Here is a 15,612-nt window from a genome sequence, read left to right as displayed (position 1 = left end):
TGGGGGAAACCCTGGTGATGTGCAGATGTTAAAACAGTCTGTTCTGAAGTGCTGATATTTTTGAACACTGTAAGAGACTTGTGTATCTAGATGAAAAATGTTTGCAAAATTATTCACAGCAAAATATGACACAATTTTCATGCTTCACACACTACACTCAATATAAAAACTGTAAAGAGTCTTCTATGTGCATATATTAAAATCAGACTGCGTAATAAATCACCTACTGAATAAAGTCACTGAACTTGTAAAAGGAAAAATTGGTTTCTTTAATGATGCTTTTCCATTATGAAACATGCAGTAAAATAGATAACAGAACAAGTAACAGATATAATAGGAGTATACACACATATGTTTAACTTTTTTAGAATCTATGAAAAATAATTTAATTTCATAGTATGATATTTTTCTTTTTCCTGTTTTGGTTGCAATTAGATTGATTTTGCTTAAAGATTTATGTACCGGTACTTAATTTTGCAAGTTGTAAAGAATTATTCAAGTAGGCTACATGATCATGTTATAGAAATAACTGGTCTTTCTTCAAAAATTGTAGCATGAATGGCATTCAAATATGTATTTTCTTTTTCCTCCCATATTTTCTAAATCAGTTTGAAGTACAACTCTCTAAGTATTTAAAAACAAAGGAATTAATTGCGCTTGTGGCAATTATAAAATCTGGGTTGACTGTTAAGTGTTAGGTTTTGCACTCCTAGGATCTGAATGAGGAGGAATAGAAATTTATTAGGATATCAAAATTAATCAGCCCTGTATTTTCAACTCTTTCACTTACTACGTAGTGAAAGGCACCATAAAGTTTCCAATTGAAAAATTAGGCATAAGACCAATTCCTGCTGCAGGTTCTGCGCAGGCACAAGGGTCTGCTTGAAATATTGCATCCTTTCAAGTTTCTTTTCTCCTCCTTCTCCAATTTCTAAATGAAAATTAAAAAAAAATTATATGTCCAGGGAATCATTTCATAATTTTCAATTTGATAGCCAAATAAATAGTAATGAGAATGTAACCATGATTTTATTACACAATTCAGAGTCTCCAAACTTCCTTAGATATTTAGGGGGAAATTTATAAAGGGGCTCTTTTTGAGTATTAAAAAATAGGTTCTTATAAAAATGTGATCCATACGGTAATCAAGATGAGGTGAGCAATAAAACCATGGAGAGCTTTCCAAATAAACAGCCTCAGTCTTTTTATTAGTTAAACCCGTTGTCGTTAAATGTAAAAAATAGCACATCTTTATTTAGCTCAGATGTTTTTATTTTTTTCAGAAGAATGGTTAATTGAATGATTGATGCAAGTAAAGGCCTATGGTAGAATCCAAAATATCTCTTTTCCCTATTACTTTTACTACTGCTTTGCAAGTTTATTTTATGAAATATAATATTTTTACAAACTTCACTGAACTTTGCTTTTGAAAATCTGTGGGCTTTTGTAATGCAAGTTCTATTTTCACACCTCATTCATAGTTAAATGTTTCCTTATAGTCTCTAATATTTCATTTTTGACAACTCATTAAAAATGGGCCAAACCCCAGAAAATATGATACTGTCATGTTGTATAATATATAGCGTGGGCCAGAACACAATAAAATGTAGTTAATGCTTTAGAATAATTTCACAGATTTTTGGCTTTTGGTGGATGGTGAAAGCTGAATGTGGATAATCCATGTGGCTAAATACAGCGATGTTAAAATTTTTAAATAGGTAGTACTCATGGGAAAAGTGATTGGAGCTTAAAACTTGTACGAATTGACAGCCTCTCTTCACTCCATTTTTCATCCTAAAGAAGTCTGCAAATATTCTTAGCTCAGATCATTATTGCTCATCAGTGGTTCTAATTAGCTAAACAGGAGTTTGTCTCAGTCATTGATCATCATCAACTTCTTGACAGTGCATGATTTTTTTTCCATATTTTGGTGAACCTTTTTAATGCATTGTAAATGTATAAAGGGACCCAACAGAGATTTTTTTTTATATATACCTGTTTCCTTTATAAAGAACAAGTCTTATTTTAGTCATGCTTATCGAACCTTATCCTTTAAACTGCAGCAAGAGATCCAAAGATATTATAGTACTGTAGCATACGGTAGTTTCACCTAGTGTGTCTTTGGGGAACATCCCTGTAATGAGTATTGGAAGTCATACTATACCGCCAGGAGGAGCTGCTGATAAAATTCCATAAAGGCTTTAATTTATGCTGCAAGCTTCTGCTAACATCCATTGCATCTTTATATTACTGTAATAAGTTGTAGTTGTTTTCTTCTTTAGTAATTTGTGATAACTAATTGAAGCACATTTCTGTGGCATTATCCAAGATTACGGTATGTGTCATCTTTGTAGCTGGAATAAAGAATACAAAAACCCTAACATTTTGAATTAATTTATACACAAATATTTTTTCCACTTGTGAAATTGAATGTGGATCTGTGTTACACACCTCATGGCTTGCAAATTTTGTTAAAGGGCCACTATATTTGTTGAACCAGTAACCAATGATTAGGGAAAATACTGCATTTTATTAGCTATGCAGTTGGAATCTCAGGGGTGTGTGTGTGTGTGTGTGTGTGTATGTATATTATATATGTAATCTACAATTCCTTTGCAGTGATAATACAGGACTCTTTCTCTTTCCGTCTAATCCCAGACTTTTCATTCTTAAAAATCTCGCTGGTGCAGCTTTGTCCTAAAGTTACAGGGCTTCATAAATACTTGACTACCAATAAAACACTGGAATTAGCTGTGCACACACTTTTCCAATGCTCCAGTGAAGCTTGTTTTCTTGCTTCATTCTTGGTTGTTTTATTAATTTGCTTCTAATTCCCTCTTTAAAATAAAAACAAAAGCTGCAGAGTTCTTTTGGGGCTCACCTTAGGAAAACCATCCCCACCCATCAGGTTTTCATATCAATTAGTCAAACTGAATGCAGGTTTAATAAATTTCCAAGTTATGATTGCAAAGCTTTATTAGAACAAACTAGTTAATTACCCCACCCTTTAAAAATGCTCACTGCTAACTGTGGTGTGAAAATGCCTGTATACACATGAGACAATTCATTACAGTGCACTAACTCTGCATTTATCACGAACTCTGGTATCCTCTTTCAAAGTGTATTAAGTTCAATCTGAATTGAGAGGTCGGTGTATTGTTCATGTGTGCACAATGTTGCCATGTACTACTTTGGCAGTCCTCCAATTGCTATTTCACACTGCTTTGCGGGTGACTGTTTATCTCTGTGCCTTCCACTGCATAGAGTCAGCTGATCAGATGCCCCTCCCCCCATTTAAAAACTGGCACAGGGCCAGAATTTGCTCATTTGTTCCTGGATTCAAATATAACAGCATTGTTGTGATATTACTTCGGAAGCCTTCCAACATGTCTTGAGCAACTCGTTGGAGCCGCGGAGGCCCTAGATAAGACCTGACATCTGTGGAGAAGTGTTGGTGCAGAAGCTGTGTGGCCAGTCTCCAAAATAAAGATCTTTTGGGAGACATTGCTAAGCTGATATCTGCAAGGATCACAACCGGGAGGTCAACCATTGCTGGAAAAAAGAGGAAACAGCTCAAGAAGACTTGTATTAAAACCAAGGATAAGGTCCAGCAGTGAAAACCTGAGGAGCTGGACAGGATTTTGAGCAATTATACCACTACTGAGCCCAAAGAGGTTGTGGCTCCTAATCCTCTGTGGCCCCTCCACCAAGAATGAATATCAACAGTCATTGGAGGAAGAACGAGAGGAGGCCAATGAAGAGCTGTCCCCAGAAAGCCAGGATTCCTTTGTAACTCAGGACCCTGATGGTAGCTGTGTATGAAGTGAGTCTGATTATCAACCAGAAACCCAGGCTGGGACTGAGGAGCAGATCCTATTGAGGGAACCTTGTCACATAAGTATCTATCTTTACAATTTACTATTATGCTATTACAAGTTCTAACTTGCGTTCCAAGTGCCCCAGGATTGTAGCCATTTTTGGCTGTTATGAGCCAAGAGCCTTTCAAAGTCGCAAGCCTCTGCCTCTCTCTCAAAACTGTCCGCTCGCCCTCCCCACCACCCATTTTCAGAATGGCAGCTGCTCTGGCCAGGCACTTGGCTTCTCTCTCTCATACCAAAACTGCGACCGTCATCCTTTTTCAAACCCATGCCAATAAGGGCACATACCCCTCTACCTATTTTCTTTCTCCCTTCCTGCATGTGTACTGCCCATTGAACACCCCCAACTCCCCACTGTTCACCCTGCTCAAAATGGCAGCCAGCCCCATGGTGCAGCTGCAAACTCTACCTGACTTCCCTTTCCCTTCTGCAACATAATCACACAATGAAAACATTAAATTTGCAAAATTCAACAGTACTGAGACAGTGGATTGAGGAAAAAGAAGATAGGTTGGTGTTCTCAGTTTACATGAGGGAGACATGGGCTTTGCATGTCCATACAGGTACTAAGGACTACAGCTCCCTGCTGAGATATAAATGTCCTGTAAAAGATCTTTACATTAGGCATAGTAAAGCTCTTAATGGCTTTTCACAGGCTTATATAAAGATGGGGAACAGTAAATGCTTCAGACAATCAGTGCAGAATCCTGTCTATTTTTCTGTGCACTTTCATCATGTCTTCAGGGGAGATAAAGCAGAATCTAAAGCTGAAAAATTGCTTGATTTTGGTCCAGACATTATGCAGGAGAGGTGCATGGTAATTTCCCCCAGTATAACTTACCAGTTGCCTTCCACTCCTGCAGCACTTCTGGAGGCACCATCTTGGTGAATAACTTCACAGTGTATCTCACTGGTCTCCCCTTTGCCTTTATGAAGGAGGCTATTCTCTGCCTCCTAGTCACCAGTCTCAGTGTAATACCATTGAGAGTCAGGACAGCCTAAAGGAGATGTTGAGGGGATTACTATCCACCTACTAACTTATCCAAAACTATCCACCTACTAACTTATCCAACACTCTAAGCACCTCCAAAGCACAGCAAAACTGAAAAGCCAAACGAGGAACATATTTCTCAACCCCCTCTTACTTCCCCAGCTTTCAGGGTACAATGGCAAACGCAAACAGAAAATCCTGCACAACCAAAAATCCCAAACTACTCTTCCTAGTGCACACACCATTTAATATCTCTGAGGTTCCTCTAAGATTGAGAAGAATCTCAGTGAAGGGAAATCAGAAATGCACACTAAAAAAGTGCTGTCATAGCCCCTCTGGGCTTGTTTTTCTTCCTACTCCCCCACCCACTGCATCTACAGCACCCTGATCCTCAAGAATGGGTGGCTGGCTAAACTGAGGGGGAAGAAACAGCAAACTTGGGATAGAATGTTCTCAGACCTCACTGCAGACTTCACAAAATCCATGAAAGCAATGGAGAGGTGGAAGTCAGAGAAGGAAAAAGAAATGAACTATCTAGAAAGATTGGTGGAGTGGTCAGAGACAGTGTGGCTATGGCAAAAGACACTGTGTGCAGAGAGAGAGGGAGCTGCAGAAGCCACTGCTGGAGGCAGAACCAGAATGTTCCGCTGGAGCACGTGCTGCTGTTAGGGCAGCGGGCAATGCATAGCCATGTTTTGCTGCCCCTGGACAGTACAAGATACTGGGAACACCAGGATCCACTCCCCTCTATGTCCCTGCAGCCGTGCTCCCAGAGGACATTCTTAGGCCCAAGTTCAGGGTAGTAAGAGTAATTGCACTTCAGAGACCAGCTCTTTTGAACCAAATAATGTCCCTCATAACTTTGAGCCCCAACACTCAACAGATGGCTCAAGAGCAAGAAGAGGCAGAGGCAAGGCCTTTACAATCTGTTAATCAGCCCCTATCCCCATTGTTGTGTTCTGCTGTCCACTGCTCTGCATCACTCTAAAGTTTTGTTTCATTATTGTTTTAATTAAAGGATTATTTCTGGTTGTTAGATAATAGATTGTTGTTTAATAATAAAAACGTTAAAATTCATTCACTAAGAGTCAGCAATTCATTTTACACAGAAAACGCAGGCACTTTGCAAAGGTCATCATTTTTTATAAAAGTATCAAGGCACAGACACAAGATAAAATATGGAGAGTCACAATATGCCACTTCTACCACCCATAAAAGTGACCATGCTGCTCACAATCCATCCCCCCCATCTCCCCCGCCCCCACGTGGGAGAGCGGCTGGATGTAAAGCTGCCGATTTTCAAGCCTGAGACTCAAAGTAAGGGCCATAGGCATCCGTGACAATATTGCCCTGTCTGTTTCCATTTTCTGGTGGACACATCGTTGGTTGCTCAAACAACTGAGCAAGTCACTACACTTCAGCCTCCCACCCATCAAAAGCCTTTCTTCCTTACTCTTACAAATATTGTGCAAAATACAACATGCAGCTATAAACTTAGGCAAGTTTTTTTCCAGCAGCTTCCAACCTATTCCACAAGCAGCTCCATCCTCCTTTCAGATGGACAAATGCCCACTCCCCTGTCATTCAGCAACTCAACAGTAGTTAAGTACTTCCTCCTGTGAATGGCTTCATTAGCTAGGGAAACAGAGGATAAACTGGGTTCCCCAGGATAATCATCTGCACAGTATTAATGTGGAGCATTATGGAGTCCTAGGGCAAACTGTCCTTTATTCATTAAGATAAATAGAGGTGAGTTTGGAAACGTCCTATCAACGTGGACCTTTCCAAACCACCCTGCCATGGGGAACAACCAGCACCTGCAGTACCATGGAGAAATAACCCCTTTCTGTTTTACCCTGGTGCAAAGGGTAAATGATAGGGATGGGGTCTCATCAATTGCCCTAGTACAATTTGGGAAACCCCATTTCTGCAAAGCCATCAATTATGTCCTGAGCCAAGCTTTATAACCCATTGCAACACACCTGCATGACAATGGCCCCAACAGCTGATCTCCCTATGCCAAATTGGTTGGCTACGGACCAGTAACAGTCAGGGGCAGCCAGCTTCGAGATGTCAATGGTGACCCACTTCTCAACAGGTATAGGGTACTGCATGTTGATGCTGGCACTGCAGCTCCAGTACTAGTTCAGCACATATCTCAAAAAGAGGTTGCTTTCGCCATTCTGAACTTCTCTCACCACTGCTAGTCATCCCAGATCTGCAGAAACATTCTTTCCCAGCAGTCAATGTTGGTTTCCTGAGCCCAGAAACAGCACTGTACTGTATGAAGCTGCTCTATGAGCAGCACCTGTAGTAGCAGTTGCTTGTTGTTGTCTTCTTCTTCCTTGTCCACATTCTCCTTCCTCCTCCACCGAAGCTGCTGCTGTTGCTGGAGGAGCTACAGCTGCAGCCACATCATCTGCTCAGTAGTGTGGCAGGAAAAGTCTAAAACCGAACCCACCTGGCTTCAAGACCTGACGTACCGCCCAGCAGTCTGGGAAGGGGGTGATTGTTACGCAGAGAAATGGAAAGGACAGTGGAAGAGAGACTGAAAGTCAGTGTGTGTTGGGAGATTTTTGGAAGAATTAGATGGAGAGGGAGGAAGAAGACCTGATGGTAAAAGTGCATTTTGAATAGAAATTGGAATTGAAAAGGTTTAAATAAAACTCGAGTACTGAAAGGGATAAGAAGAGTTATTAATAGGTTAGCAGTAACTTGTGTATAGGCATGGATTGGAGTTAAACCAATTGGAATTAATATTGGAACCATTGGTGTTAATTAGGGTGACCAGACAGCAAGTGTAAAAAATTGGGAGGGGGGTGGGTGGTAGCAGGAGCCTATATAAGAAAAAGACCCAAAAATCGGGACTGTCCCTATAAAATTGGGACATCTGGTCACCCTAGAGTTAACATTTAACATTCTCTAAGAAGGCTAGACAAGATCATATTGGGCAAAGGAGCTAGGAGTTTTTTGTGTTTAAAAATATTTATATTTGTGTCTTGTCTGTATTTCGTATATCTTTTCCCTGTCTATAGTGCCCATTTTAATTCTAAGGGACCTATCTTTTCATTTGTATCTAAAGCTTCTAATAAACTTCAGAGCACTGTTGACCTGATCCAGCAAATAAGCACATGCTTAACTTTAAATATGTGAGTAGACCCACTGGAAATTAAATTGATGGCCCTCTACTTTGATTGCCTCGTTACCACGTAGACAGATCTTGTGGCTCTTTTCTCCAGTATTAAAACTGATCTCACTTGCCAAATTAGAACACAGAGCTGTGCTGGCAGGAGGACCTAGTGTAGAAGCAGCTATACCAGCAAAGCTGCGCTTTTACTGGCATAGCTTGTTTCACTCATAGGGGTAGTTTTATTGCCTGGCATAGCATAGCCAGGTTAGCTGCATCCATACTAGGAGTGCTTTGCTGATATAGCATGCTGGTATTCCTATCCTGATAAAGTGCTTCTAGTGTTGTAGACATGACCTATGTTTAGTTTTCTCTTTTCTGTTTGTGATAAGAGTTTTCCTTGAGTAGGAACTGTAAGCTTTAGACCAACGGTAGTAAAACATAGATGCTGACAAATTTTGCAGAGGCTGGAACTGTTTCTATTATTTTTTCCCTGTTTAGTTATTTATGCTATGTTTATCACTGTAATAACTGCCAGTCTTAATTATACCGTAAGTTGAGCTCAATTTCAATTAAATTTCCTAAAAAAATGCTTGTATATGTGAGAATTAATTCTGCCATATAATCAATACAGTTTAACATTGCTATATTTATTTGTTGAATACTAACACTGGGCATGAACCAAAGTCCGCTGAAGTCAATAGAAGTCTTTCCACTGACTTCAGTGGGCTTAGAATCAGATCCAGTGTGCTCAGCACTGTATAGGCCATGGACTAGACTAGGTCTTTTTTGAGGTGCATACAGTCTAAATCAAGGAGCAATATACAACTAGTCAAACACATAGAGCACTGCGTGACCAAGAGATGAACCTCAAAGTTTCTGTTTGGTCCTACTTACACCCATCTCAGAGCTGGATAAACTTGAAATGCAAGGTTTTCTGATATTGCTTGATGAATATCTTTAAAAAACTTTTTGCATTAATTCTAGAAAGCCAATAAAGTAGATAATACTCTGCTTTTAAGTATGGCTCCGAAACACAACTGATAGGTCTGGGTTCTTGTAGTGCTTATTTCTCACCAAAATAACCGTTTGGCTTACAACTTCTTCTGCTGAGGTAGAAGAAGGTTGCTCACACTGACAAGCTTTTGTTTTGGGTCTTCAAAGATGCTTACTCAGTGTAAAAAATTTCCCCAGATAGAGTTAACACTCTGTCTGCAATCAGAATCAGATTGGAAGTTTTAGCACTCCTGGGACTTTGAGAGGACATCATGTTAGAAAGCATTAGGGCGCAGTACATTTTGAGCTAAAAACTTCCAGTTGTTGACAGCCTTAGAATAGAACTCCTGTGGGTGCTGAGTTAAAATAGGCTTGTGCCACAATGTATGCTATCCTTTTTAAATTTCCCAATATGGAACAAGGGAGGGTTGCGCAATTCACTGCTTTTATGGGCCAAGCTCGTTGCATACACCAGGGGCTCCTTGTATTCCTCCCTTACCTCCCACAAGCACCCCTGTATGCCTACTTCCCACCCCCTCTATTTCAGGGACTCCCTGGAATCGCACCCCACATCATGCCACGGACTCTGTGTCCCCCCTCCCCTAATACTCTTCTCCCCCGATTCCAGGGTTATCAAATCTCTCCCCTATGCCTGGGCTCTGTGTGCTTCCCTCATTCATCCTTTCTTCTCATTCTTATGTCTTTTCTGTCTGGGAAATAAGTCATTGAGAATGTTATATTCAGTGTTGTTGTAGCTGTGTTGGTTCCAGGATATTAGAGAGACAAGGTGGGTAACATAATCTCTTTTATTTGACCAACTTCTGTTGATGAGAGAGAGAAGCTTTGGAGCATACATAGAGTTCTTCAGAGTGCTAACATTTTTACAGTCAATTGAGATGAAAGGCAGAGGTGTTGTTATGATAGAAGGTCTTAATGGCTCCATCAACCAATTTGTTGATATATAGACAGTTGCAGACCTCATTACAACTGATGGTCTGCTAACCAGATGCTAGGGGCTCTGTGCATCCGGTTTTCTGATTTTCACCAAAATCAATAAGGTCCTGCCAACTGATGACTAGACCATTACCTGAAATGTTGGTATTGATTGGATCAGCATTCAAAAGTGATTGTGTTACAGACAAACAGAAAAATGCCATCAAGTTGAGTGGGAGATCTGCCAAATTAAGGTTTTTGTGTTGCTAACAGGAAAAAAAAGAGTTTGCTCATTATATAGCTGAATAGACCATGTCTTTTGGAAGTAACACTGCCGATTTACGTTAGGTTTTCTTTTATGATATTTCAACTCCTGGTACGCCTGTTTCTTTAGAATAAAGTTGTCTTAGCTGTTTGCCAATGTAATTTGCTGTCACTTGCCATATGCTCCCTGATTAATTCCGCAAGGGCTGTCAGCCTTAGATAATTTAATTTTCTGTGCTTTAAAATGACATTCATTATCAGGACATGAAAAATTCAAATGATTAACTGCAAATTATGACTAATAAAGTGTCTATTTTTTGTTTCTAGAGAAAAGCAGAAAGCTGAAGTCAAGGACAGGAAAGTATTAGAAATTTTGCAAGTCAAAGACAGCAAAATACAGGCACTGGAACAGGTTAGTATGTTTTAAGTAAGTACACGAGGAATATAGTTGTTATAACTTACTTCTAATCAGTATTATTTGTTTTGCTAATGTGTTAAAGTAGATATTTTAGAATAGATCACTGTGCTGTAAATGTAGGTTTAGGTCCTAGGGGGCTCAGAGAAGATCTCTTCTTCATATATAACACAACAGTTGAGCTCAGATGAGGTGCATGAACTAATAATCCTTTGGCTTAAATGAGTAGAGGTGTGGACAAGATCTTTTCAGAGAAAGGTTGTCAATTCCAGTTCTTGCTTCCCATACTAGTCTGCCAAAGCCTGAATTTGTTGACCTTCAAGTCAATGTGGAAAGCTCATATTTTTTCTTCCAGTCTTTTTATGGTAAAATAGACTGTGGGAAATTCTGGTTTGGGAAGGTTTTGAGATGTTTCCTTATTTTTTGACAATTGTCTTTTTTTTTTATTATGTTTGCTGGGATATCTCACATTTTCAAATAAATTGGAAGGATAAATGTGCATTAGCTTATATTTGTGGGAGAATGTACCAGACCTAAATGTAGTACCACTTGTGTATTCTAGTGATAATAGTGTTTAGTAATATTTAGTAGCCTAAATCAAATGCTAGGATAAAAGAATAATGATAAAACATACTGAGCATAAACCATTCATGTTGTCACTTACATTCTTCACAATTGAATGTTTTAAATCAATAAAGAGAAAGGAAAACTGTAAGTGTTGAACAAAATCTTTTGTTAAAACTGAGGAACCATAAAAAAGTTGAAGCTATTTTATTTATTTTGATAACTGTTAAGCGCATAGTCAAAACCCTAAGCTCTGTCATAAAACTTAAGATACAATAATAATAAAATCCAAAATTAGATATTAAAAAAGTCTTGCAATAACATCTACAAAATGTAAGAGGACAAAACAGTTCCCTCTTAACCAATCACTCCATAACTCTCGACTCGCTACCTTCTCAAAATTTCCAGGGGAATAACAGGCCTCGCAACATATCTTGAAGATTAATAAGAAAAGACCTTTTGAGATCCAGGAGGGATGGAATCTTGCTTTTAAATGAAAGGGGCATTACTTTGCGCCTCTGTTGATTGCAGCTCTGATGATATCATAATGGGAGATAAATAGTCTCTCAGGGTGTCTCTAAATTAGCAAAAATTGGACCCATAATTTGCAGTTTCTTCAGTGGTAGTAAAGGTGGATAGCCCGTTGCAGACAGGGCTCTAGAAATGTTACCAACCTGTTGTTTACTCCTGTCAGATTACTTTCTGCCCCTTCTTCCACTCTGGCCAGCAATGATGGCTGGCTGCTGACCAGACTTTATGCTCCCCACCATCTCTGAGAGACATTATTTCCTGGAGCTCACCCTGGGGTTATATGGCTGTGTATCACTCCATACTCAGGACCTTAATGGCACCATCTAGCACTTGATAATAGCTAGCTCATCTAGTGCTTCTGTGCATGCTATTATTATTAAACTATTATGTACTGATGTAGTACAACCAACTGATACGTTTGCTTTGTCTTTGTAGACCGTATAGAAAATATCCATATAAAAAGCACAAAAGGGCAAGAGCAAAAGCAATGAGTATTATAAGCACATTGAAATATAACTTAAAGTACACACTGGACTCATTGGAGTTTGTTTAATTCATGAATATTTAATTATTTGTGACTGCGACGGGTGCACCAGGTCCTTTGAGGGCCCCTGCTTGAGGTCTCGCGGTCCTACCATATCCCGCCTCAGAAAAAGAGCAGTGAAGGTGGGTTCTCCAGGTCTGTCTATAAAAGGCTGCAGAGAAGCAGCCATTCAGAATGCAGCAGGCTTTGTTAAAAGGAGCTGCCAGGCCTGAGCAGATCATTTCCTGGCTCGGGTCTCAGGAATAAGGAAGGGTGCTCCTTGCTGGAGCTCAAGGGAGAACCAGAAAATGGGTTCTGGTGGCAATGGAATTAGGTGAGGAAGAAGAAGAGTTAACAACTTCAGCCTTGGCGTAAGGGTGAAGAGGAAGGTGCTACATGGGAAGTAGCCCAGGGAATAGCAGCAGCAGCAGCTATTAAAGGAAGCAGCATGTGTCAGTTATTTATAGGGTCCCTGGGTTGGGACCTGGAGTAATGGGTGGGCCCAGGTCCTCCCTCCCCAGCCACTGGGGAAGTGGCCTAAGCCCCAAGGAGGGGATAAGACTGCATTAAAAGCACAAAAAAAGAGTCTGGGAATTTAAACAGGCCCAGGGACGGGGCTGAAGATCCTGAAATTTTTTTCAGGACCAACCGTTTGTTGAACTTTGTTACCCCAAAAGAGGGCTGAACTTGAAGGAGTGACCTGGTTGGAGAGCTGGGGCAATAAGAACTGATAAAATCAAAGTATTTCCAGAGAGAAAGCCCTGGGGGCACTGCTGTGTACCAGGGTAAGCACGGACTTAAAGCTAGCCCAGAGAGGGCTGAGAACCGAGCCCAGAGACAGGGCTACAGATGTTAACAAGGGCATAGAGACAGGTCCTTTTGGACCTTTTACTCAGAAGGGGTTCATCCATCTATTAACTGAGTGACTTAACCAGAGGGCTGAAACACTGAATATCCGCCTGATGAGGGCAACAGCCAACAGGTGGCACTGGAAACAGAGAAAGGGAAGAATACAGTGTGCACCATCTCAGTGACGGTTCATAATTAGTGCTTTAATTGGTGCATTTTCTCCTTTCTATTCTTGCACATTTCTCAGGTCTTTAATAAACCAAGTGTTCCTCATGTACCCCCCCACACAAAAAATGCATTGTAACATGGTGCTGCAGGTTCCTCTTGGCTCCTGCCCCTGTTGGGCTGATAAAGTCACTCGGAGAACCTGGGTTCAGTAACCACGGGTGCAGTTTATTTACAGGTTGTGCTCCCATGACCTTTTCACCATATAAGTAGCCCTTTACTGTCTGCTGGAGGGAAGAGCTACCTCCCTGCTTCCACTACCTGTCTTTTCCCTTTCTTCCTGTTCTTTTCCCCCCGCTCCGGCTTTCTTCCCCTGAGGCTTTTATGCAGCCTCCTGCTAATCAGGCTGGCACCTGTTTCCCCTTTGCCAATCAGGTGCAGGTTTCTCTAGACAGCTCCAACCTACCTCCCTTAATTGGAGCTGGCGTGACAGAGGGCTGGCTCAGGTGTTCCGGCTCAGCACCATGTCACATGCATTTAATGAATCATGGAATAACACATCAGTGTTAAAAACAGAATTTTCTGTATTTTTCTCAAAATAAACTCAATATAAAATCCAGGTAGGTAATGTAAAACTTTCACCATAAGAGGCTCTCAAACGGTCATAATATAACTGAGAGAAAACATCTGCTTGCTCATGTAGCTATTGTGATACCTATTTTGTTCACTAGATTAGGTCTGTGGAGTGATTTGCAAAGAGTGTGGAATAATGTTAAGGAGGACTTTATAATTCAGTCATTGCTACAGTGAAAGTTATTTTAAAATGGGAGTAAAAGAATATGTTTATGAGGGGGCACACCCTCACTCTGGTGGAGAAGAAACTAATGACCTCTTGTGCACGCATTCAGCCATAACAAGGTGCACCTGTAAGGTTTGCTCTGCCTGGAGCGGGGTGCTTAAAAAGAGAAATCCTGCCACAGGAAAGGGCAGTGAACAGGAAGAAGACTGCTATACCTCAGAGGCTGCTGCTGACCACAGAGACAGATAAACCAGTTGGGAGACAGTTGCAGGTCTCACCATCCTGGAAAGTGCATGTGCCAGCTATCAAGCAAGGTGCCCCAAGAAGAGAAGCCAGACATAGATCCTAATTAAAGATTGTAGACCATCTGCTGAGCCAAGCCCTAAAGGGCAGACCCCAGAAAAACTGCCTAAGAAAGAGGCCATCCTTGCCTCTCTTTTTGTTTACCTTGATTCTCCTTTCTTACAAGGGGAAGAGAGAAAAGAACCTTTCTCTTGTTCATTTTGTTTGGAAAGCCTTTCGGATGCTATAAACGGGGCTATAAATGTCATTAAGAATTTGACAAAACTGAACTGAGAGTTTATTATGTGTGTGCATATCCCATTATGCATTTAAGGATTAATAACAGGAATTATTGCTATACGTTGAGGGTTCATCAGTTGGAAGCAGCAGAGGAGGAGAAAGACCTATATGTATTAGCTAGTCGATCACAGGATACCTGAGAGCCACCAATGTAGCGCAGCTGTGAAAAAGGCAAGTCAGATCCTAGGATGTATTCCAGTAGAGTTAGGGAATATTAATGCCATTGTACAAAGCACTGATAAGACTTCATCTGAATACTAGATACAGTTCTGGTCACCCATTCTCAGATGATGAAGAGTGACCAATTCAGACTGTAATAGGTATAGAGACGGGCTACTAGTATGATCAGATGAATAGAAAGTCTCCTCTTATAAAATAGGCTAAGAGAGGTTGGCTTGTTTAGCCTAACAAAACAAAGGCTGAGATGAAATATGATTGTTCTCTTAATATGCTGAAGGGGAAAGATCTGCTTGGAGAAGACCTATTTAAGCTAAAGGACAATGTTGGCACATGTCTCTAAACTGGCCATGAATACATTTAGGCTGGAAATTAGAAGAAGTTTTCTAACCTTCTGAGGAGTGAGGTTCTTTCAGTGGGAGGAGTTGGGGCAGAAAACTTACCTAGTTTTACAATGGAGCTTGATACATTTATGAATGGAGTCAAGTATCAGAGGGGTAGCCGTGTTAGTCTGGTTCTGTAGAAGCAGCAAAGAATCCTGTGGCACCTTATAGACTAACAGACGTTTTGCAGCATGAGCTTTCGTGGGTGAATACCCACTTCTTTGGATGCAAGAGATTGTATTATGGAGTTGCATGCGATAGCACGGGACTTGATTCGATAACCCAGAAGGTCCCTTCTAGTCCTGTGTCCCTAAGTGGCCACTTCTGCTACCTCCAGTGCATGCTCATAGAAATGTCTGGAACGCATTAGAAACACTGTGACTCAAGAGTGTAGTTCTATTTAGAATATTAGCTTCAGAGGACAATCGGAGAGCA

At 40.6% G+C, this 15,612-nt stretch overlaps 1 protein-coding gene across 5 annotated transcripts in view; it reads left to right on the top strand.

Moving 5' to 3' along the window:
* CNTLN (centlein) overlaps nt 1-15,612 on the top strand; it is a 268,961-nt gene that overhangs the window by 31,234 nt on the left and 222,115 nt on the right. For all 5 annotated transcript variants that reach the window (XM_045021860.1, XM_045021859.1, XM_045021864.1 and 2 more), the window contains exon 4: nt 10,517-10,601. In XM_045021860.1, the coding sequence (XP_044877795.1) occupies nt 10,517-10,601 (85 nt within the window). The remainder of the gene's footprint in view (nt 1-10,516; nt 10,602-15,612) is intronic.

This window comes from Mauremys mutica, chromosome 6, assembly GCF_020497125.1.
Source record: "Mauremys mutica isolate MM-2020 ecotype Southern chromosome 6, ASM2049712v1, whole genome shotgun sequence".
NCBI lineage: Eukaryota > Metazoa > Chordata > Testudines > Geoemydidae > Mauremys > Mauremys mutica.
The sequence above is the reverse complement of the archived record's forward strand: the minus strand, read 5'-3'. Positions and strand labels throughout refer to the sequence as shown.